The sequence below is a fragment of the Spermophilus citellus genome, assembly GCF_964194105.1.
Source record: "Spermophilus citellus genome assembly, chromosome: 14".
Classification (NCBI taxonomy): Eukaryota; Metazoa; Chordata; class Mammalia; order Rodentia; family Sciuridae; genus Spermophilus; species Spermophilus citellus.
Window position 1 is genome coordinate 60769758 of NC_138194.1, and position 24953 is coordinate 60794710.

The window sequence follows — 24953 nt, forward strand, 5'->3', positions numbered from 1 at the left end:
AATAAGTAAATAAGGATATTTGCTTTTTTTGTCTTTTATGTTAAAAAACTTTTAATGCACATTTTATATTCATATTAACTTATCAATATTTATTAATGTATACTTCACTCAAAATTGTAAAAGTTTTAAATGAAGGTAGTAAACTCTTTTTTTTTTCACTTGATAAAACATCTAAAAATACCAAAGTTTTGTTGTTTGGGTTGTTTTCTGGCCTCAGTAGTAAATAATACAAATGGCTGGAAGTCAGCACTTGCTCTTGCTGAAGAATTGTTTTGTCTCCTGGCACAGAAAGTTCTAGGGCAGCTTAATTTGCAAATCCATTATTGGAACTTTGGGAGCCTTCTGCAGGCAACAGGGTTCCAAATTGCATGAAAGCTCCTAACCAGAGGTTCAAAGGTAACCTTGAGACTCAGAGAGTGGCCAGGCACACTGGGATTATGATGGGACATCTGAATAGTCCTTTTCGCACTAATGTGGTGTCCTGAGGAACCTGAGTAGTCACCTGAGGGGAAGGAAGTCCAGGGTGTCCAGTGTGCAGGGCTGGAGTAAGTGAAGGTGGTTTATCGCATGTAAACTTAGGAGCTGGTGGTAGGTGAATGAATGAGCTGTAAATATTAAAAGAGCAAGGCTACCTAGAATATATTTAAGTGGGAAAGCAAAAGGATCTATAATCTCATAGAGTCAGACTATCGAAGGGAAATGAGAGATCTCAAAGACAAGGCTGGGAGTCTCAAGAGGAGAGAATGGGGCCAGGCAAGTCAGCATCACTGTGGACTCATGCTGAAGGTTAGCCTGGGTCATGTGTTGCAGGCATAAAGCACCAGACATGGGCTCCATGGAGCAGAAGTTTCGCAAGGGCCACCTAATGGGAAATCACAACCTTTTATTCCCTTAAGTTGGTTGATAATTCTTGGAGAGGGGAAGAAGGTGAGTGTATTGGTGAGAGGGGGACCTCGATGGTGGCCATCACTCTCCTAGTCACTTCAATGATAACAAAAGCCTGCAGTTTCTTTGTTGTAACTGAAGAGATCAGGGGCTATACGTGGCTTATTATTTTATCTTTCCATTAAGAGGACCAAAGAGTGCATTTGCCACATTTTCAAAATGCTCAATTAAAATGCCTCTGTCAAGTAAATGATTCTGGTTTGAAAAAGAAAGCACGTACAAGAATATCTATATTCCACTGTAAGACTTTCATTTTATGCTTATAATTGCTCATCCAACAAATATTTATTGATACCTACCACAAGGAAGACATTATCTGAACTCAGAATGGATGAGCTATCATCTTCCCTAGACCCTGACGAGAGAAGGATTCCTTTAAGATCAGTCAGATCAAGCTCTTTTCTGCTCAAAACCTGACATTTCCCAACAACCTTTTTCTTTCTTGTTTTAAATTTTAGTTGACACATGCTAATTGCACACATGCAGGGGATGCAATGTGATGTTGTGATATTCTCACATCTCCTTTCCTCACCTGGCTTACTCATCCCCTGGGCTTCAGGCTACTTTCCCAACCTTCTTCAGGAAGTCCCCCACGACACCCTATTTAAAATGGTGAGTCCCACCCCAGTATGCACAGATGTCCCTTTGGTTTCTTGCAACCCTCATCATCTTCTATTTCAATGTATAATTTACTTAATAGTTTTATTTGTTGTCGATTATCCTCTGTTACAATATATAACTCTAAGAGGGCAGGGAAGGTATTTTTCCTTTCCTTTTATTATAAAATTTCTCAAATCTACAGAAAAGTTGGAAAGATTTTGTACCTTGTGCTTCTCACTTTTTGTGTATCACTCCATTCCTCTATTCAGTCATGGATCCATCTTCCTTTTGATGTTGAAGTAACTTTCAGCACATCAGTACATTTCCCTTCTAATGTTTCAACAGGAATATCACTAAATGGAGTTTAATAGTTGTTTGACTTCTTTATTCTTCTTACATGTTTCCATGCACAAACTTACATAGCTCTGGCAAATGTATTTCTAACCCCTTATGAAGATGTGGAGCATTACCACTACCCTAGAAAATTTGCTCATATCCCTTTCCCATATAATTTATAGATTTCACAAGTAACAATGCATGGGACATATTTAGACTAAAAAAAAATTTTGTTGTTGATCCTAAATTCAAATTTAACTGAGAATCCTATATTTTATCTGGAAACCCTTACTGTATAGTAAACTTCTACCCCATCATACCTGTGATTTTCTACCTTAGATTTTTCCTGTTTTAGAATATCATATAAAGGGATCATACGATATGGATTCTTTTTCTGTAATATTTTTCACTCAGCCTAATGTTTTCAAGATTTATCTACATATATCACAAGTTTGTTCTTTTTATTGCTAAGTAGTATTCCACAGGATAGCCATAATACAGTTTGTCCATTCTTTCTCCATCTTGGGTTCTTCTATGTTATGAATAAGCTGCTGTGAATCAAAGCATATTTTGAAACATCTGATGGCTGTCAGTTAAATTCTAGACAAAGTCCATATTTCTTAATATTCTTTGTAGGAACTTTGGAACTTAGCTTTTCTTACCCAGATCTCATCTCTTGTCACTCTTTCCTTGAGCTACATTTTCTCTGTCATTTTCCCTTCTGGAACCTGAAGCTTCTGTGCTATTCAGACATTGCACCTGCCATATGCAAGTCCTTCTAACTGGAACACCGTTCCTCATTCCTAACTGGAACTGCTGGTTTCTGCTCATGCTTCTCTAGTTACGGAAGTGTGGCTGGAGGCACATTTCCTAGCTTCTCTGGGCTTCTGTCTGTAACTGCTCTATCTGTTACATTGAATAATAGTTCCCTTCTAGGGGTTATTATGGAGAATAAATGGGTTAGTACATGGAAAGCATTTAACCTGGCACCACAGTAAGAGTCCAGGCAATGCTTGTAAATGATGTATGGAGAACCTTGAACTTCTAGAAGTCTATTCAAATTGACATATACTAAAGAACAGAGAGTGATTGAAGATAACAGTAACAGGGTGGAGAATAAGTTAAGGGAGAGCAAGCAAAGAGGAAAAAACCAGATCAGGGTTCATAGCATTAGTCTACATGCATGCACCAAATGAGAGTTGAGTCAATGGCAGTAGGAATTGAACTTGGGAGAGAGATTCAGAGATTATTTTAGAGAGACAACTGATTAAACAACCCACTTCAATCTAATGTATGAAATATGATATGTCAAGAGCTTTGTAATGTTGTGAACAACCAATAAAAAAAAGAAAAAAAAAGTTAATCACCTAGAAAATGAACAAGAAAAAAAATAAACATAGTGTAATGAATGTGGGGAGCATAGATATTTGTCAGCTTTGTGTTCTGTGGATCTGGAGGGATGTGAGTGCCAAGAGCAAGGTAAGGAAGTCAAGATGAGGGTCTGGATATGGAAGGAAATGATGAGATTGGTTAGAAATGTGGGAAATAAGGCTGCTAACTGGGCATTGGTGAAAAAGTCCAGCAGGCCTTTGGAAAGGAAATATAATCAAAGGCATGGATTCTGATAAGGAATGAATTATTTTGTTCCATCATCCTCTGACTATGTTTCCAAGGTGGGGGGTAGGGTGGGAAAATGCAGTGCTTTTCTTGCTGTAGTTTAGATAATGCTATGCTTAGATTTCTCCTACAATCCTAAATGCTCTTTTAGACTAGTCCTGAATGGGATTCTAATGGAAAAAACTTAACTCTTTTCCTCATAGGCTGTAGCCTCAGACAGTGGACATACAGGTGGAGAGAGATCCAAAGATACATGAGGCGTTTGTTTAAAAGTCAGAAGTAGCATTGTCTGCAGGGGACCACTTCATAAGGTCGGACTGGGTCTGCCATGAAAAGCCTTTCTTTTCCTTTTCTTTCTTCTTTTTTGAAGGCTTAAGACTCTGGCACTTTGAATCATCGTGTTCTGATTTGCCCCTTAGAATAAATTATTTTAAATCCTAAAACTGTAAGGGAAAACTTGGAACCAGTCGGTAGCCATTAGGTTCCTGATTTCCAGTCAAGAAGCAAGTATGTATGATGCAGGGAAATTTTGTGTGTGTGTGTGTATGTGTGTGTGTGTGTGTGTGTGTGTGTGTGTGTGTGTGTGTATGCACATTGTCTTCTTTCCATGTTTTGATTCATTTCTTCCAACACGTAGGAACTAAAGATCAGAGAAATGCCTGGCTTGACTACCAAGGGCTACCTCTACTCTAATGAAAACTTCCCACTCATAGTTCTGGGGCTTTATGTCATCTTTTAGAAAATTAGCTATATGTAATCTTCATCCACTTTGTTGAATAACTTTGTTAGAGTAAAATGTAACATAAATGATCCCACATTTTCAAGCTGACAAGTACTTTGAGAAATCAAGTTGCTTATTAAGAAAAAAATGAAATTGATCTGAGGTTCATTTGTTTTCTCCAAATGCATTTTAAAGTATGTGGTCAGTAAGTTTCAACTCTCTGATACAGATATATACGGAATGAAATGCTTTTCAAGGGCTATTTATTTCTAACCAAATAATCTGTACACAATAGGTCATTTGTATTTTCCTTTGTATGAGGGTCAGTGTCATGAACCCAAGTTCTGATACATTATGTTCTAAGAGAGATATTTAAAGAAACTGAGAGAATATGCTACGGAAGAGACACAAGGTATTTGACTGTTGTTTCTAAACTTCTCTTTTCATTAAAGGGGTTATTTGTTTTTAGAAAAGTACTTTTCCACTAAGCTACGTTTCTTACAATACTGAAGACATTCCCAGTTGCTCCGTACTAATGAATTTTCCAGGACACATGTTCCATAATTAGTTCTTTAATTTTTTTTCTCTTTTCCTTTCTTTTGTTGATGGTGCATTGTAATGATGCATAGTAGTGAAATTCATTGTTACATATTTGTACGTGCACAAATTATAACAATATACTATAGTTAGTTCTTTTGAGCCTATTTTGCTAGATTTCAGGAGCATCTAAGGAAGTCAAAGTGACTTGATTTGAAAATCAGAGTTCCAGAATGCCTGAGTAGGTGACAAGGAGGGGGGCTTAGTGATGGACGATGTTGCCAAACATCCTAAAGGGGCCTGTTTTGTGGGGCTAGTGCTTGTTCCCAGAATATCCCCAAGGCTCTAAGTATTGTATAAAGGAATCAGGTCCTGCCTATGCCTAGAAGACTTATAATATATATCTATGAAGCTTCAATCTAAACAAAACGTTGATTTTTCTAGGAAAAAAATCATTTAGAGTATATTGATGACTGGATGAAGTGATCTCTTGGGGCTCCTTTTCGTCCTGTGATTCCAAGAAAGGCTATGCATTTCTGAAAGCCAGTGATTACCAACAGATTAAGGCTTGACGGTTGTAGCCAAGAAAGCTGCTTAATGTTCATCAGGAGAACTGAAGTAGAATGGGAATATTTCCAAGCTGGTGAATACCCAGGGTTTGCAAGATGCTTCTATCAGCTTGCCTGATTATATTTAAACTGTGCTTTTTTGGGTATCCTTGTGGGACCCTGATGACAAAGAGACCCTCCAACAGTAATTTATTTTAGCCTAGTTAAGATGCATTAGTTCAATTTTTGCAATAATCCAAAGCAGGCTGAGCCCAGAGGGGAAAAGAGAAAACAGGAAGGAAAAAAGCAGGGAAGGAGTTGGCCAGGGCAGGGGCTGTGTGAAAGGACAGTAGGCAGCCCTTCCTCAGAATATGTGGCTTGCAACTTGACCTCATCTCACTTTTCAGTAAATGTGTCCTTGAAACCCGAAGGGGTGAAGCACCTTGTTCAAAAATCATACAGCATTGGTTGTAAAGCACAGAGCTCTGAGTCCCGTGCTGAGTTTGGTGTGTTTTATCTCAAGTGGGCCTGTGCCTTCTTCCTCATGAGTTCTCAGAGCCTGAATTGTAAAGTATCTCTATTTAGCTTCATTGTTGCTACACAAGTGATGGTGGTGGCTGTGGGGACTGAGGATTGAACGCAGGGGTGCTTAACCACTGAGACACATTCCTAGCCCGTTGTTTATATTTTATTTTAAGACAGGGTCTTGTGGAGTTGCTTAGGGCCTCACTAAATTGCTGAGGTTGGCCTTGAACTTGAGATCCTCCTGCCTCAGCCTCCTGAGCCCCTGGGATTACAGGCCACTGTGCCTGTCACAAGTGCTACTCTTTAGACACTTTACGTTAACTGCCCTGGTCCCTGTCAAAGAATGGAGTGTCTGCTCTCCTTTCCTCTGTCCTTGAGCTTTCTCTTCTCCTGTTTAAAATCTGTAATTAAACATTTTTTAAAAACAATTAGTGCATTATATTAATGGTTGGATCATTTTGCATCTTCATCAATGAATACAACATTGTTTTCTCCATTTCAATCCCCAGTACTATCCCTCTTTCTCCTCTTCTCCCTTCCCTTGATCCCCTTCCTGTACTCAATGGGTCTTCCTTCTGTTTATTTATTTTTTTAATTGCTGCACCATACTTACACATAATTTGGAATGCATTTTGATACAGTCACACGTGCACACAGCTTAATCTGGTTAACTCGATTCTCCACTTCTTCCCCTGTGCCTCCTTCTCTCTCACCCTTGGTCCCCTGCCATGAGATCCCTTTTTTCATTCATGTTTCTCTCTAGTTTCCACATGTCTTCTCCAACATTCCTAAGGATCAAATTCTAAATTAGAATTTTCAGGAATACCTGCTTATTCAGAATAGACCAGCTGTCAGATACAAGAGACTGGGACAATAAGAGTGGATTTATTGCTGGTTGTGGTGACTCTTCTATTCATTTTCATACTTATCTTCTTTCCAACTAGTATTATCCTCAATTCTCTGAAAGTTCTGATGCCTGTTCTTCTCTTGCTCTGCAAAGCAAGACTACTATCCCTCTGGGTGTGGAGCATTGCTTAGGGATGTATTTTGAGGTCACTAGCTCTATAACTTAATTGGGTTTAATCAAATCCATTGGTTATATTACAAACTTTTCTTTTTGATTGTTGCTCATAGGGTCAAATTCATTATTTTCTAGATTGGTCCCTGCAAGGCTTCAGTAACTGGTTTGTTTGTGGTTTTTGAAACCCTTTGAGTCCTCTTAGGAAACAGAGTGGTTGCTTACCACCAATTATGAAAGTTTGCATGTATTAAAATTTTGAAATTGGCAACTGAGAAAGCCATATATTGCATGTGTTAATATTGGGTGGCACTTCTGTTACATTCTATGAAGATGTTGCAGAGTGACTTGGCAGTGAAGGGCACCTGTCTATACCTCCTTTTCAGATTCACAAAACACCCGGTCCATTTTTTTTTAAGACTTATGAGATAATTGAGAAATTAAATGTTGAGTATTTAATGCTCTTAAATGAAACAGTAAAATCTGAATCCTAGATTTTTAGTTTTCAGATGGAAAATGATCATGGCTGCAAATAGTCTTCCCATTCAGTGAGCTGACGTGTCCTTTCCGCTAAGCTCTCATTGCGTTGCTGCATGGTTTTCTCAGATATGCTCAGCTAAGTAGTACAGCCAACGACAAGGGTGTTGTTCTTCTCCTCATATGACTCATAAATGAGTTCTATAGGACTGTGCAGAGCCTCCTGTTACTACGCTTACAGCTTTCCTTGCCATAGTGGTCACTGATGCCCTGCAGACAGATTTGAGATGAACTAGCGAGCTGGTTTCCCAGGTGTGCATTATGTAGTTGGAGCTCTTTGGGGGATTAAGTGCTCTGGCTCCATTGTGAGGCCTGAGGTTTCTGCAGGGCAGGATGGCATCCAAGCTGTCTACCTCTGGTCATTAAGTGCTGAGTCCCCAAAGCCTAAAATATGAGCACCCCAAAGAAAAGACTTAGAGGAGATGTAAAGAAGTATTGGCAGGCGATGTACTCTTGCTCATGTTTAGAATGGGCTTTAGAAGTTCCAGTATGCCCTTTCTAATAAATTATTCATGTTCATATCTTCACTCACTCCTATCAAGAGAAGAAGAGAAGATCAGAATTCCCACCAGTATAGGGACATTGTGAAACAGTGTCAGCTGTAAAATATTTATGAAAGATTTTGGGTGAAGGGGAGTTTGGGGGAGGAAAGAACTGTGAAAGGCCTGAGAGTCAGAGAAATACTGGGTAATTGAAAATCGTTGTCTGGGGATTTGAAAAATATATCTAAAAAAGAGTGGTTCTTTAAAAGGACTCATTCCTAATTTATGTTTAAAATATATATATTTCTCACAAACAAACTCAGGAAGTGCTTTAACAGTCACTGATTAATAACTCTCAAGCCATATCTGAGTTGATATATTACTGTTTTTAATGCCAAGTTTATTCAATTTAACTCTCTGCTGACCGCTAAGCCCTGGGGTGCTAGCTTGGGACTTCCATAATATTCTCATGTAAGAAGGACATTAAATAGGGCCAGAGTCAAACTTCCCACAGAGGCTACTTGGGATTCTGAATTTCTCTTGACATTTCTGGAAGGGAACAAGAACTGACTTATTCATTATTTTTAAAAAAATTTTACTTACATGCATAACTCTATAAGTTACAAAGCTCTCCTCTTTTTGAGAGACTCTCAGGAAAAATTCTGCTGGGGAAAATAAAACTATCTGGAATAGACACCGGTCCCCAATTGATATAGAAACAAAACTGACAATCGATTATTTAAATCTTAATTTAGGTTTTAGGAAAGTTTCCTTTCTTTTTTCAAAAGAAAAGCTTACATCCTTTTGACTATTTGAGAAAGAAAATAGAAACCTCTAACCTAAATAGAAGGAAAAAAAATTCAAAACTGGTAATTGAGAAAGCCTTAAGCTTCATATTCCAAGTTTTGCCCACTTCCGTTACCCCTTCTGCCAAAGTTTTCAGGAAGTAAGAGAGTCAGAAGAAGCTACTAGAAGTCAAAAATCCATCTGAATGATTTCATAATCAAAACTCCTGGACAGCAGGAGTAGGTTTCTTTCTTAGTAGATTGCCACAGAAGGGGAGGGAAGGGCAGCAGGTACCAGGCCCTCGTGTTGGTGGAATCTGAGTAATTTTAATAAGGCAAAAAGAAATGAGTTGATCTAAAGTGATGGAGACTATTATCTACCGTCAGTATTCATTACTAACACAGTTCTGCACAGATGTAGCTGAGCAACCTTTATCCAGGTGATCTTATTGTTTGTTATTGACTTCATGGCCACTAGGTGACACTGTTGCTTCAAGAGTTAGTGTAGGAAGCACCATTACCCTTGTAAAACTCACACAGGAAGCACTATTGTTCCTATTTGTTACAAATATATTGTTTAGTTTCAATGTGAATCTGGTTTGCCAGTCTGAAACCAAACTATTACTTATTGTCACTATTATTACAAATAGTTATGACAACACTATCTACTATGTAAAATGTACAGCTGCTTAGAGTAAAACAAACTGTTGCTGCTTCTAATCCTAGAACCATTCACCACTGCACTGATGTCTGATACTTATCAACAGCTTGCTCTGTAACAACCCTGGTTCTTTTTACTTAGGCAAATTTTTCCATTTAATTCTTCGATTAGCCAAATTTGCTGATAATGACAAAGCCAAGAAGTGGTGAAACGAGGAGCATAACCCTGCCTGCTGCTACTGTGGCTCTTTCATTGTGAGAGAGAGAACAAGACTTGGACTCTGCAATGGTTTTCCAAATCCAGTTCATGCTGCAATGATACATAGGATGCACAATTAAATTTGTGTTTCTGATAAGTGACTTTTTCAAATCCCATATGCCATGCAAAATTTTGAATTTCAGATAAGCCATCTATGCCATTAGTTTTTTTTTTTTTTTAAAGAGAGAGTGAGAGAGGAGAGAGAGAGAGAGAGAGAATTTTTTTTAATATTTATTTTTTACTTCTCGGCAGACACAACATCTTTGTTGGTATGTGGTGCTGAGGATCGAACCCGGGTCACACGCATGCCAGGCGAGCGCGCTACCACTTGAGCCACATCCCCAGCCCCCATTAGTTTTTATATAAGTAATCCCATAATTGCATGGGACATTCCTAAACTAAGTGGATGTGTGTGTGTGTTTGTGTATGTGTTTGCGTGTGTATATAGTCTTGACTGATCTAAAATTTTAACTTAATACCTGTAGATACCAGATTAACTCTAATTTGAGACAGTTTAAGAAAATTCACATAATTTCTTTCCTCTCTGACTTCTCTATATTTTCCCTTCCACTCTTGTCTGAGGAATATATATTTGTCCTCTTAACGATGTTCCTGAAATTATGCCCTTTGTAACAACTTGTTCCTTCTAGTACTGTCATGTTTGCCTCATTTTTACTCTTTTTGTCTCCACCACATCTTTTTCACATCTATGAAAGTGATTAGAAATTTCTGCCTTAAAAGCCCTCCAACTTCCTCCACGTCCTGTTTGGTTATACTCCTTGAAGAGTGGACTCTATTTTCCTACCATGCGTTCCCTCTTCAGCTAACTGCAGTCTGATTCCTCTACTCTTTACTATAATAGAGCTTCTTTCCCATAGGTCACTCAGCAATTTTCTAACTGCTAATTCTATGCTTTTCCAAGCCCTCATATTTCTGTTTTTTTTTCCTATTTGATGTGTTCCATCTCTAATCCCTTATTTCACTCTTGGTATTATTTCCCATGATTTAATCTTTTTGTGGGAGATTCCAAGGTTCCCAATCTTGACCTCTATTTTAATAATATTATCATCACATACCAAATCACATGAAAACATTCCTCTTTGATATGTTGGTCTCAAGGACTTTGCTCTATGACATGGCTTTACCTCTGTCGATTAATAATCCAAATGCATTATTGACCGAAGGAAGAGAATTCTTCAAAAGAATTTAAGATAAACAGAGAATGAATTGTATTCACTTCTCTATCTCAGTCTCCTTAACTGGTGATCATAGCAGGTCTTGCAGAAATAAGTCATATTCTTGTGATAGAATTCTTTATTCTTCTAGTCTTAGGAAAACGTTAATAACTCTCGCCTTCAACTGGTTGCTCTTTCATGGTACCTGTGAATGTGGAGGTGGGGTAAAGCAATGCTTATCCTAATGCTCAAAGTGGGTCAATAAGTTCAGAAACTGTTTTACTGGTAAATATGGTATAACCAGTCTCATTACATTCACTTTTTGGGAGCATTATCTGCTCAAGATGTTGATTAGTTTGTGGGAAAGATCATATGTCAAATCTGCCTTATTCCTAATTTCAATGACTAGTTGCAGAAGAGCAGTCCAGACCTTGAATTCTTAAGTATGTGGTCCTTGGTTTAAAAGACTCTTACAATTCCAGTCATGCTAAAACTCTTGAACTATAACTCACCCTCATTCTTAGGACTTCCTTGAAGTAAGTGGGTAATCATAGAGAAAATATCAGAAAGCATTTTCATCATCTTGCCTAAGTGTTGAAGCAACCTATTGTAACAATGACTTCAAATGATAAGAATGTTCATAGGATAGAAGACCTCAGAAATATATATATTTAATTAGATGAAAATTTTCACTTAATTACAGGTTGGTAGATAACCCATAAAATAATTCCTTCTCTATAGACAGCTAAAATGTTTGATAGGTGTAAGGAACTATATGCCACTGAGCATGTTCATTACTTTATTCTTTGGCGGTAGTTTAAAGTTTCTAAGTGTGTAATAAAATCTTGTTTTTACTGATTGAATTGAGACTCACTGTCAATTTGTTAAAAGTGATCTATGATGAAAATATGGGAGAATATTTTTGTTAAGAAAATTTCAGAAGGAATTGTCTTAGATTAAAAGCTTCTAGAGCAGTCCTGGTAAATCCACACTGTTTTTGTGGTCATTCCCACTAATACCCATGGCAGATGTTACTAAAAGGTCTATGCAGATTTTCCTACTGAACACGATGTACTGCTTCAGATTATTCCTCTCCATGTCATATATTTTGGTGTTTCAACACAAGAATTAATTCATCTGGATAGACACAGGATTGACATAGATATAAACAGATTTGGGTCATTATTCATTTTACAGACTGAATTAAATAGATAAGTTTGCAGAAAATTACAAACTAGGTAAGATTGTCCATCCCAGGAGAAAAAAATATTTCATTCAAATTGGATAATGAGGAGGAAGTGAGGCTTATAGGATTATTTCTTTATGCTTTTAATGTATAAAGGTATATTTAAAGCTCAGTTTAAAACTCTCAAGAGACTCAAACATTATCCAAATTTTCTTAGCAACTAATGGAAGCAATTTATGGGAGCTAACAACTAATATTTATTAGTGCCTCTCCTAAATGCCAAGCAATGTCCTTGGTACTCCACTTATCTAAATCCTCCCCTCAAAGACCTTGACAACTTGTTGTTAAGTTTTAGCTTTGCTTGCCAATGTGCTGGTGGCTTGTCTGTCTCCATAGTATAACACTTAAAATATTTCTTTTCTGCTAGGCTCCTTCTGATGTGAATACAAATAATGTTCCCTGGGGTTGATTTATCTTTCTAGTATATGTAATTTTTTTGCTACCAGTAATATAGTGAATATAGTTCTAAATATCATTGTAATCTGTGTGCAATGTAACTCTTGAAACTTTTAGAGTAAATTTCAGTTATGCCACTAATTAATGAGGAGAATGGAAACCCTGGTGCTATTTTCTATATGCTACTTCTTGGAGTGAAAGAAATATTTTGTATAAAAAAGTCCCTTAAGACATTGAACTTCCAATAAACTAAAATGGCTTGAGAACTTCTCTGCATGTTCCAATAAATGATAGATCAGTAATTATTCACTGTTTCTTTTCCCATTGCTTTGATTCCACTGACTTGAGTTACACTTAGCCACCCAATTTGATTTCCCAAGACAAATAAGCTGGAGCACTGAGAAATTCTGGGTGGTGTTGTGTGTTGTGGGAGTCAAGACATTAGCAGAAGTTCATATGTGAATTACATGTCAGTTGTAGAATGTAAATCAGCAAGTAAAAACAACCTCAAAATAAAAATACATATTCCGTGACTTTATGGTCCCAGGCAAGTCTAAGCACGAGTGCTGCAAATTTTACTGGAGGGTCAATTAATCCATAAAACTAGGAATCATGACTCTGTGGAAGCCAGCACGTGACAGTGTTGAGTGAGACCACTCAAATGTGAGTTTATTATAGATCTGGGCTCCTGTCAGATGTTGATCCAGAAAACTCTCATGGAAGTATGGGAAAAACAGCTACCAATAATATAACATAATTAGGAATCATTATTTGACACTGGAACTCTAAAGATTTTACATCTAAAGAAATAGTCATAAATCTATATGAAGATTTATTCCAAGACTTTCCCTTAGCGTTATCTGTAATAATAAAAGAATTGAAGGCAACCAAAGTCTCTACTTCTTGGGAAATGGGTATATATTCAGGTACTTCTTTATCAAGGAATTGAGTATAATCATAGTGTTCTCTAAGGGTTTTGGATGATTTGGCAAAGGCTTTTGATATAGTTGGTAAAAAAATTATGTATATAGTAATGCTTAAATAGTAGAGAAAAATCTCAGAAAAAAACTAGAACATCAATAGTGATTATGAGACATATTTTTCTTTTTCTTCAATATGTTCCTATACTCTTCAAAATCTTCTATTTTATAAAAGTAATATAATTACTTAATAACTAGAAATTAAGAAAATATTGACAAAAATAAATCACATCTGAATTCTTATTAAAATGTGAGGACTGCATTTGGCCTTGTTCATATTGAAATAATACAAAGCTAGGAATCTTCTAAAGTAAAATCAATGTATAAACAGAAACTTCTAATTTTTTGAAAATTTAAATGACATATATGAGAGCAGTTTGGTATTCTTCAGTTTTGTGAGTTTATCTTTCTAGGTATATCATAGCTGTCTTTTGATAAAAATACTTTTGTTTCAGGTAAGTAAGAACCCTAAAAGTAATCACAAATTCTGGATGTTATAATAGTCTTCTACTTTGTGCATAAAAATCCAAATGACCATCTCACAGAAATGCTATGTAAACTGTTTCCACATTGCTTGAGTCTTTGCAATTAGGGGTAACCTCTAGACACAAATCTCTATTATAAATGAGAATGAGGCCAACACACAAGATACACATTAGCTCCAAATTTCCCTAACAGTAATTCATAAGTTAATTTACAACAATGTTGGAAAATTTGCTTTTGGGGTCTGATTCTTATAGAAACAAAGGCTGTATGAAGGATTTTAGCCATTTTTCTTCTAACTCAATGGGTATATATAGTCTAGTGTTTTGCTATTATTCTTTCTAGATGAGGACTCAGTGTCCAGGAGGAGAGTCTAATGAAGTTATTAAACAAACTCAATATCTTCTTAAAATAGAAACACTATATCAAAAAATTATATGCCTCATAATTTATACAACTTATTTCTGACTTCAGAAATCAGTTTGTTATAAAGTCTGATGATAACTTTTGGACACAATGAAAAAAAAAGTTCTAAATACCTGCCTGTTCTCAAATAATTTGTTCTAAAGAATAAATTTCAATCGCAAGTATAGACTAGTAGGTATGTCTGTTTTTCTTATTTATTAATGATTTGAATAGCAGCTATATAGGCATACTTAATAAATTTTGGGGTAATCCTATGAACTGATGGTGTTTCTTCAAAATTCATATGTTGAGGCTGTAACCCCCAATTACAAGGTATCCAAAGAGGTTGAGTACAAAATACCGTGCTCAGATTTGTATAAAAATCTCCAGAAAGAAGAATGGGAGGGGAAATATTGGGAAATTATTTTGGCCAAATTATATTGCTATATTGTATGCATATATAAATATGTTACAACAAATCCACCATTATATATAAATATAATGCACCAATAAAAAATGAAGAAAAAAAAGATTAGAGAATATATCACTTAACAGAATTGTATTTGGGAAAAGTTAGAATTTAACCATGTAGTGTTATTTACATTTTTAAAAGTCCAGAATACTGCTAAGTGTTTTGTTAAATTTTAGTGTCAAAATATGAAAGGAAAGTTGACAAGCTGAAGCAAGTCACGGGCAAGGTGATGATAAGGGTAGACTCTTTGAAAGACATATTATAAAAGGGATAACCATCACATCCAGTCATTTTTGAGTTAAATGGACTATAGATATGTCTTCGTCCCTCAAACTAATGAAACAACCTGAAGCAATATATGAAACAATGTTGTCAAGATTTTTGACATTAGCCAATGGTGGACAGAGATCTTAGAGAGATGGGAAGTAAACAAAACAAGCCTTACAATTATCTTGGCTTCTGGTAGGCAGTTTCCCAGGTCATGTAGAGCAGAGCATGGGGGTGCTGGAGGACTCTGGAAGTTTGGCGTCTTCCTAAATTAAAGAGAAGGAGCTGAAATCTGGAGAGGACAAAGCAGCCAGATTTCACAGAGAAGAAATACGGGGAGGTGTGGGGGCGGGGGGGTGTGCAGAAAGATACACTGGGTGAGAATCTCACAAATCTGCATATGCAGAATGTTTTATTAAGTAATGATCAGCACTGAGTGTGAGGATGCTACAGACACTGGGGGAATAATTAGAAGAAGTGATCCTAGAAGCTCACAGAGTTTCCATTAGCAAGAGTAGAAAATCCCATTAGCAAGATGTTAGATTTAAACTCAATCATATTAATAATCACATTAAATGTAAGTGGCCTAAATAAGGCAGAGTTTGTCATGTTGGATTAAAAAAGGAAGACCCGACCACATGAAGTTTACAAAAAATCTGCTTTAACTAAAAAGATACAAATAGGTTAAAAGTAAAAAGATGAAAAAATATATATGGTATGACTGAAGGAACACAGGATGTGTATCTGGAAAATGAGAATACACAAAAGGACAATCACAATCTTCCATTATACACATATTTCCTTTAGCATGAGGGTTAATGTTCCTAAATATAGAACTGCTAAAGCAACAGTTTCAATTGTGCATTTGTTAGGGAAGTAAATTTCCAACATTATACTGGAAAAATACCTCTTAAAATCTTCTTCGGTTGTGATGGGTTCCCAGCTGTAGTTTATTTTACTTGCTGTTTATAATTTTTGGTCAGAAATGAGAAAGGCTTTTTTCTTCCTAATCCTCAGTGAAATGCTATCTTTTATTGTTCTCTTCCCTTTTTCTCTTTAATGCCTCCGTTTCTCCCTTCTCTTTCTTACTCCCTCTTTTTTTTTTAGTCTGTATAATCTCTGAAAAATCTTATGTCAATTTTAAAATGTGCATTTGAATGTATGAGTAATTCTTTTGCTAGGCTTTTTTAAATTACTTTAATAGTGGTATTTCCCTTTGGTCCCTATTATGAGTCAAAAAGTACAGAATATAAAACAATGGAAGAAAGATTTAAAAAACATGGTAGGGCTGGGGATGTGACTCAAGTGGTAACACGCTTGCCTGGCATGCACGAGGTGCTGGGTTCAATCCTCAGAACCACATAAAAATAAAATAAAGATGTTGTGTCCACTGAAAACTGAAAAATAAATATTAAAAAATTCTCTCTCTTCTCTCTCTTTCTCTCTTAAAAAAAACATGGTAGAGAAACAGTCCAAAGAAAAACAAAATAAACTTCTTTAATAATTAGTTCTGAGAGCATAGAATTTTTTCTCAATGTATAGTACTGATTGGCCTATCATAAGAAAAATATTAACTGTACCATTCTGGACTGAAATTGATTTATAAGTGTGCATCCTTACTTAAATCTGGTAGTGTTTGTGAAGTGAACAATACTAGCATAAAGTTAATCATTTTGGCTTTTTGGTAGCCCTAAACTAATCAGACCTGAAGCTGAAGAGTTTGTAATAAAACATAGAAATTAGGATAAAGACTGAAGAGTAGACATCTGAATAGCAGATCTTGGTTCAATCATTAGGAAAAAAATATTCTAAAAATCAGAATTTCTGAAAATTGGAAGGGACTGTTTTTCTAAGCCTGTTAATTTCAGTCATTGGAAAAATTAAAACAGAGGTTGGATTCAGGGCTTTGCTAACCTATAGGAAACTTTGGGTAAATTAGGAGAAGGTATCCTGTCTGGCAGACTTGATAAAGAAGCTGGTCTCTCTGTATGGGTCCACCCTGGCTTAGTGAATAGAGTGGCTTTCAGTTTCCACTTACTCTGCTAGATGAGAGCATTTTATACTGTCCTCTTATTAGATGTGCCACAGATCAAGGTGCTGAAGTAATAGATATGAATTAAAAATTGATGCCATCCAAGGTTTATTAACTTTTATTTCCAAGTAACTTGGATATAAATCAATGTTCTAAATGTTCCAGTCTCTGTACAGGTAAAGCATCGTGCTAAAATCAGAAGAATGTCAATCTGTTTTTTTTGGTGGTGGGGGGTACCAGGAATTGAACTCAGGGGCACTTGACCACTGAGCCACATCCCCAGTCCTATTTTGTATTTTAATTACATACTGGGCCTCACTGAGTTGCTTAGTGCCTCACTTTTGCTGAGGCTGGCTTTGAACTTGCAATCCTCCTGACTCAGCCTTCTGAGCCACTGGAATTATAAGCATGTACTACTGTGCCAGGTAAGAATGTTAATCTTTATCTGTGGCTCTCAAAACCATTAAATGTCATCCAATTTATAATTTGCACAAATTTTCTCTAAAGACTCTTAAGTCACTCAGGCCTGGCCTGATCCCTTACACTTCACAATTGCTCCAGGAGCTCTCACGGGCCAATTCCCCAAAACTTTGTAGCTCCAATTCAGGAGATTTTTCTGCCTCTCTTGTGCTTCTTCCCTCTTTCCTGATCTTCCCATTTACTTTTTCCTCTCTGCAGATTCTATAATATAAGGAGACAGACCCGAGTTGAAAGAACTTTCTTCAGATTGGGAAAGAACAGGGAGAAATTGAGCCACCAAAGATAAAGTCTCTCCTTACTTCCCCTGCTACTGTGTCTAATTCTTGTTCTTTCTCCACCTATTTTCCTGATATCTTAACAGCACAGCCTGGAAATCAGACTGAGACAGACTGAGTGATTCTCGGGTATTTCAGCAGTAGGAACGTTGTATATTCATACTTACTGAGTAGATCCTAGGTTGTAGCTCCTTCTAGTAGATCCTAAGGAAAGAGACAAAGCAAAGTATGTGACTAATCCCTACTCATAGAATTTACAATCTTATGAGCCAGACTAAATAAAATCACATGAAATAGATTTAAAGGAAGAAAACCAATGAATTGTGAAAATGTCTACAGCACTACACTCTGAATAGCCTGAGATTTTATAATCAACCTGAATGTTGATTATACAGCATGGGTAGAACTCTGGGGAACCTGGGAAAGTTTCATGGAAGAGGTAAATATTGAATAAACATTTAGAAAATGTAAAAGACCATGTAACTAGGGAAATTAGTTTAGAGATAGACTGAAGAGTTAAGGTAATGTTCTGCAGAGTGACTCTATTTACCTGTTGGAATGAAGGGTCAAGGCAGAATGAAAAAGCCCCCTCCCTTTTTTTTTCTCATGGGGAATGCTAGTCTTTCTCTTCTGAGTTTCCCTACCATTCATTATGTGACTTAATTATCACTTTATCCCATTCTGCCTTGAGTTAGTCATTCATTTTCCTGTTTTCTTCACTAAATGAGAGCTCATCAAATACAGAAACAATATCTCCTCCCTGTCCCCTTCTATAGCTCTTCACACAGAGGCTAGCAAATCATGATTGGTTCCCAAAACCAAAAACCAAAAAACCAAACCAAAACAAAAAAACTACAAAACATGCCATGTTGAGTAGGATTGATCAGAAATTTGCCAGTGGGTAAGGGAACAGAGAAGGGTCACTTGACTTTTGCTAATGGGTTTGATTTTGAAGATAACAGAAATTAAAATGATGTTTTCAGAACTTTTCCATTGGTCCATGGGTGAAGTGGAAGACAGTAAGTCCATCTTTTTGTATAGGTGTTATCCTGGACATTTAGGGAGGTGTGCCCCCTACAGATGGTACATAATGTTGAAATTTAACTGCCTCAAGTCACAAAAACTTCTTAATACATATATTTAGCCTTTTTGAATTGTATAGGTCAGACAAATCATTTATTTCATGTGCATGAAGAAATTCCTTCATAAGATTTTCTTTACTTGGTATTGCTGATTCTAAGTAGAAATGATACCATATTCTGGAGTGAGATTTGGGCATGTTTTAAATAATGCATCTGCATATGGAATTGAAAAAGATCTGGAGCTGGAATCTAGACTTAAACTTCAGAAAAATATTTTTAGGAATGATTTATTCTATTTTTTAAGGAAATTTTTGATTGAGAGACTTCAGAACTATTTTATTATACTAATTTCTCCTTTCTCCCAGTCTTGAAATGTTTTAGAACAATCCTAGCCCTGATGTGATCTAGAGTACATCTGCACAGATTCACCTTCAATTCTGGAAATACTTTTCAGGTGTACTCTTTTTTTCTCTTTTTGGTATCTGGGATTGAACTCAGGGGCACTCAACTGAGCCACATCTCCAGCCCTATTTTGTATTTTATTTAGAGACAGGGTCTCCCTGAGTTGCTTAGCACCTTGATTTTGCTGAGGCTGGCTTTGAACTTGTGATCCTCCTGCCTCAGCCTCCAGCTGCTGGGATTACAGGCGTGCACCATCATGCCCGGCTTCATGTGAACTCTTTGTTATAAAGACTTAACTCAAATGTTAAAGTGATTGAAATTCTATAAATAGTGAAAATAAGAACTGTCCACTGGTCATTTCAGTTAAGCTTCCAATTATTTTTCTCATTTCATAGCACAGATTTGAATTTATGACCCAGGTATTTTTTGGAAAAAAAAATCTTCAGTGTTCATTTTGGTTATGAAAATCTTATAATTAGTACATATATAGCTCCTGAACCTCTTTTTGTATATACTGAATGGACATAAAGTTAAAGATAGCATTTGTAAAGGAAAAGCAATATTGCCTCTCTATTAAAAGTAGATTTACATTTATCTGGTGAATCCACTCTTTATGCCAAGAGAATAGGGTTAGAATGCTACAACTTAGTCACTAAATGAGGCTCACTATAGGCCTCAAACCCAAACTATGGAATAATCTGAAAATCTAATGTACTATAAATAATTAGAAAAATACAAATCAAATTCTTCTGCAGATGGAAATAAAATCTCTCTCCCCCACCTCCTCCTTCCCTCTCTTTCTATATACATTTAGAATTCATTGAATTGGGGAAAAAGTATTATTGCACATGATACAAAGCAAGAGGTGTCATCTTTTAGAAGGCTGAGAAAGTAGCTCTTCATTTTCATTTTAAAAACAATGGGGAGAGGTTCTGCAGGGATCCTTAGAAGTAGCCAACAAATCCAAGTACTTTGTTATTCTAAAAGCTTCCAGAAATCAGATTTGTATTCCCTGGACAAATGGGCATTAAAAGGCACTGCAGCAAACTATATACATGGTATTCTTTATCTTGGCTTCACAATTTTAGCTAGTGTATTGGCTTTTTGGTTTAATTCCAATGACACAACTCATAAATGCAGGCTTTTTTTTTTTTCTCCCCTGGGGGCTGAGGGAAGCCATCATAAAATAAAAAGCTTTGACTGTCTGTCTGATGTATTATAAAGTGTAACGACCCCCACACCCAAAGTTATGTGAACACAGGGAAATACTGCACACAAAAAAAGTTAGGGACACTTCAAACAATAGTATAAACACCATGTTATTCCTCAATAAATTTCACTTACAATGCATAAGTGTGTGAATTATAGGACTTAGAGAAACTGTCAGAGGAAACTGAAGGAACAGCTTCAGAGACAGGGAAGAACTCAAGCCACGATTATTTGTTCACCGTTACTTATTTTCTAAGCCCATGAGATGAAATTTCAGTTGTTCATGAGAACTAGCCAGTCTTTTCCCAGGCTGTGCAGTGACTAAATGTATCTGTATGAATGAAAACCTCACCTACCAGGGAATCAAACATGCTAAGGACCTTTAGAGGGCCCTGTCACATTTCTGAATTTTGTAGAACTGGCAATCATAGGATATGCTGAAAATATGTACCTCCCACCAAAGTATGGGGGATTCTCTGAATGTAACTTGCACAACACCCTTCTGTAAATCTGGCAGATTTATGACTTTGCATAGCTTAAAGGGAGAAACTGGACGAGCAGGATGTTTTCTGGTTTCATTAGCATAGCTCAGCCTACTTCCAACACACACCCAGAACTACCTCATTAGCCATTGGGATTGCAGCCAAACACATAAGACTACAGTGAATATAAAGGGAATTACTGGCAAGAGAGCTGTAGACTAACTTACCATCGAACCCATTACTTTTCCAAGATCAGAAATATATTACACTAACAGGAACCACTCCTCATTCAGATAAGAATTCAAGGTTTTCATCTACAGTTTTTATCTACAGTCATTAGCTGCATCATAATAAGACAGATAGCTCAGCTGCATCTATTTAAGTGCTTTTAATCTTCCTCTCCCCTCCCTCTCTCCCTCTCTCTCCCCCTCTCTCTCCCTTTCCTTCTCCCTCCCTCTCTCTTACTTATTTATTTTCTGGGTAGCTTTGACATTGTAAACCACAGACGAATTGGAGCCTGGCATTGAAAAGAGGTGTTCTGCAACTTTTTTTCCCCCCTTGTCTAAAGAAGTTGACTTCTACAACAGGGAATCTGAAAAATGACAGGGGCGAAGAGGAAAAAGAAAAGCATGTTCTGGAGCAAGATGCATCCCCCCCATTATGAGGACATTAAACAGTGGTGCAGAAGGCGGCTACCTATTTTGGAATGGGCACCACATTACAATCTGAAAGAAAACCTGCTTCCAGACACCGTGTCTGGGATAATGTTGGCAGTTCAACAGGTGACACAAGGTAATGTACTGCATTTGGTTTTCCCGTTTTCTGCAGAGTGGATGTCGCTTTGCTTCTTGGAAGGTATTATGAATGAACTGGGCTGGACAATTTAGATAACAAAATGAATATTTAATGAAACTGTTATTAACTTTGGGAAGCAGTGTGGATATCTTTGTGTAAGAGTTTTCCTAATTATTCTTTAATTTCTGTGCTATCTTTTGCTAACAATTACACACTGACCCAATTTTTGAATGGCATTGCACAGTTGTGATGTTAAATTTCACACAATGTTAGAGTAAAAGATCAGTTATTATGGGAAAGTGCACTTTTAAAACTTGATTTTGCAGATATAATTTCTTGCCTTCACTGAAACAAGCTATAAAATATCTCCTGATTGGAATACAATTGTCTTTCAACCTAATTAGTAGTACACAATTACCTGTTGTTGACTTGAGAGCTGTTATAAGCAAGGAACAGAGCTGTCTGCACAAAAGGAGGCTCTTTGCCAAGATCATTATTTGCAAAGAGAATACTGTATGTCCTTAGAGCTTATGTTTTATTCTGATTTATTTTTGTATCCCATTACCTACTGCATCTATATCTCAATAAGAAATTTGAACTGGTGAGAAGTATGATTTTAACTGCCCCAAAGCAGATTCTAAATGATATTCTGGATTTAGATAGGTGTTTGTATTCATGAAAGCTAGTTAACTAGTATGCACACACATACACACACACACACCGTGTGTGTGTGTGTGTGTGTGTGTGTGTGTTTTCCCTAAAGGTACATTAATCACAGTTTTTGGCTAATTTAGGTAGTAATTTTCTACCTGTAACAAGGAAAGAAATGGCTTTCTCAGCCTTGAGAATTTGGAACAGTTTTCTTGGCATAGACTCTGTAGGTTTATATTTCCTTGCTATTTCACTACCTCCCTGGCTCTAACTGTTATTTATATTGTTAAATTATAAGCACTCTTTTAATTAAATTATTCTGTAGCTGGAACAAACTGGTTTGTGTATTTGTGTTTTTAGTATGATTAGGAACATCTGCACTGGTGGCTTTACTTTAAGATCCATAACACTATCATACTTTATGGGATTCCATTTCATTACATAGGCTTGTGTTACATTTTTAATAACCATTTTGCCAATAGCAAAGCATAGTAATCTTTCAGAAAAATGCAAAGGCAAACAACAGGATAGGGTATTTTCAGCCTTGCTTTTATTCAATTTAAAATTCAAAATTCAAAATGAAACACTACCACCATGGACTTTGAAAACTTAGGTGATGAACTAAAAAGGGCTTTTTCATCAGATAGTTTCAGTATATGTTATAAACTTATCTTGCTTTAATTTAATGCAAAATGAAAGAGAATTATGTTTTTACTAATAATTTGTCTTTCATGTTTGGGAAATATCAGATTAATTAGAGCATTTTGAGATATGATTAAGTTGCCTGATGCAAATCCTAAATGCTGAGGTTTGTTTGTAAGTCTTTAGTAGTCAATTGTATGGCTTTTATTTGGGTATAGATTTTGAGGGATTTTATTTTACGAGTCATATATTTCATTGACTATGAAGAAACACGTTGGTTAGTCCCCAACAGATGAATAGCACAAAGCTTACTCTGCTCTTGTGCCATGGGAAAGTACAGATCTGGCTGCTGGTTCTCTTGGAAGTCTACCAGTGAAGGGACAAGTCACACTGCTAAGAAGAATTTAAAGGTTTTTGCTGGCATATGAAAAGATTAATCCTTCTAAATGTACCTATTCTTTTAAATACAATTCTCTCTTGAATTTTTTCATGGTCATCTACAATGGACAGATAAAAAAACAAAATATCATAAAGCTATCATTTGTTTTAAGCGGCACTGTGCTGACCCCTCATGTACATCACCACCCTCATTCTCAGTGACAACAGTCTTCTCTCCATTTTACATATGAGGAAATGCAGGTTTAGAAGAGTAAGGAATTTTCCTTGGACTTCATACCTGATAAGTGGTAGAGTCAGGATATGATTCCAAAGCTAACACTCTTAACATTTTCACTTTTTATTCTACACTGCCAAAACAACCAGACTTTTTAATAATATCAATGTTATTAGAAACAGGAGACATTCTTTTGGAAAGATATGAATATCCTTCCCTTCAAATTACTGTTACATTCAGTTTTCATCCCTGTAGTTTTTAGACCCCAAAGGCAAAATGACAAGAAAAATAACTACAGTAGGATACAGAGAAAGGAAGGCATTTAGATATCATCATCTCCTATTTGTGTTAATATGATACTGGCAATTATTATCAGCTTCATTTCTTTAGGAAAATCAGAAGAGGTAGTTTTAGTCCCTGCATCATAATGGAAACAAAAAACAAATATTCTTTTACAGAATTTCAAAGCAGATTTGTATTGACTCAGCATAGTAGAATTATATGAAATTTTTGAATTCAGTTTTTCATTATAAGTATGGAAAGTTTATGATTCCATCTAATTATAATTTTTCATTTTACTATCTCTAGAAATGAATTTAAAGTTAAGAAGTATAATGGAAACTAGCATTTGAGTGTTTTCTATATGTCAATGACAAGAAGTCATTTTAAAATTACTTTATTAAAGATTTCCTAATTGTGGAATATAGGTGCTTTTCAGTTATCAGTATACCCGACTCCTTTATAATATTTTCTGTATATGCTGTACTCTTTCTAGACTCCTTTATTCTCTTGGTTTCAAGACACTAATCTTTCATTTTTCCCCACTACTTGTCTGGACTTCTCTTCTAAAGTGCCTCTACAAATTTTGCTCTTTCCATTTTACTCTTTCGATTCAATACCAGTGTCTTAGAGACTCAAACCCTGACCTTCTTCTCAAAAACCATCTCAGACGATCTGCATAAAAGACTCTCACTGTTATTACCATACTAGGATCTCAACCTGAGATCCACATCTACTATGCAAACCTAGAGTGTTCTAAAAGCACATCAGCTGCAACATTTAGTATTCTAAAACAAATGGAGTGACACTGCTGTCCTAACCAAATTTATAATAGTTAATAATGAAATTAAAAAGGATAAGTGGAAGTACTGTTTTAAAAGCACTTGAAATATATATGTATATATGTGTGTGTGTGTGTGTGTGTGTGTGTGTGTGTGTGTGTAAAAAATATGTATCTATAGAAGATAAATAACTTGCCTAAAGTCACACAGCAAATGGAAAGAAGTCACATTTGGA

The 24953-nt window shown here is 36.3% G+C and overlaps 2 protein-coding genes across 4 annotated transcripts in view; both read left to right on the forward strand.

The window, feature by feature from the left end:
• LRRC69 (leucine rich repeat containing 69) overlaps positions 1-21554 on the forward strand; it is a 135221-nt gene extending 113667 nt beyond the window's left edge. The window contains exon 9 of the mRNA XM_081266853.1: positions 21441-21554. Coding sequence (XP_081122979.1) covers positions 21441-21446 — 6 coding nt within the window. The 3' untranslated portion in view covers positions 21447-21554. The remainder of the gene's footprint in view (positions 1-21440) is intronic.
• Positions 21163-24953, forward strand: part of SLC26A7 (solute carrier family 26 member 7) — a 100571-nt gene continuing 96780 nt past the window's right edge. For 2 of the 3 annotated variants that reach the window (XM_081266852.1, XM_081266851.1), the window contains exon 1: positions 21163-21748. In XM_081266852.1, the coding sequence (XP_081122978.1) occupies positions 21556-21748 (193 nt within the window). In that variant the 5' untranslated portion in view covers positions 21163-21555. The remainder of the gene's footprint in view (positions 21749-24953) is intronic. The other variant, XM_081266850.1, reaches the window with a different exon arrangement.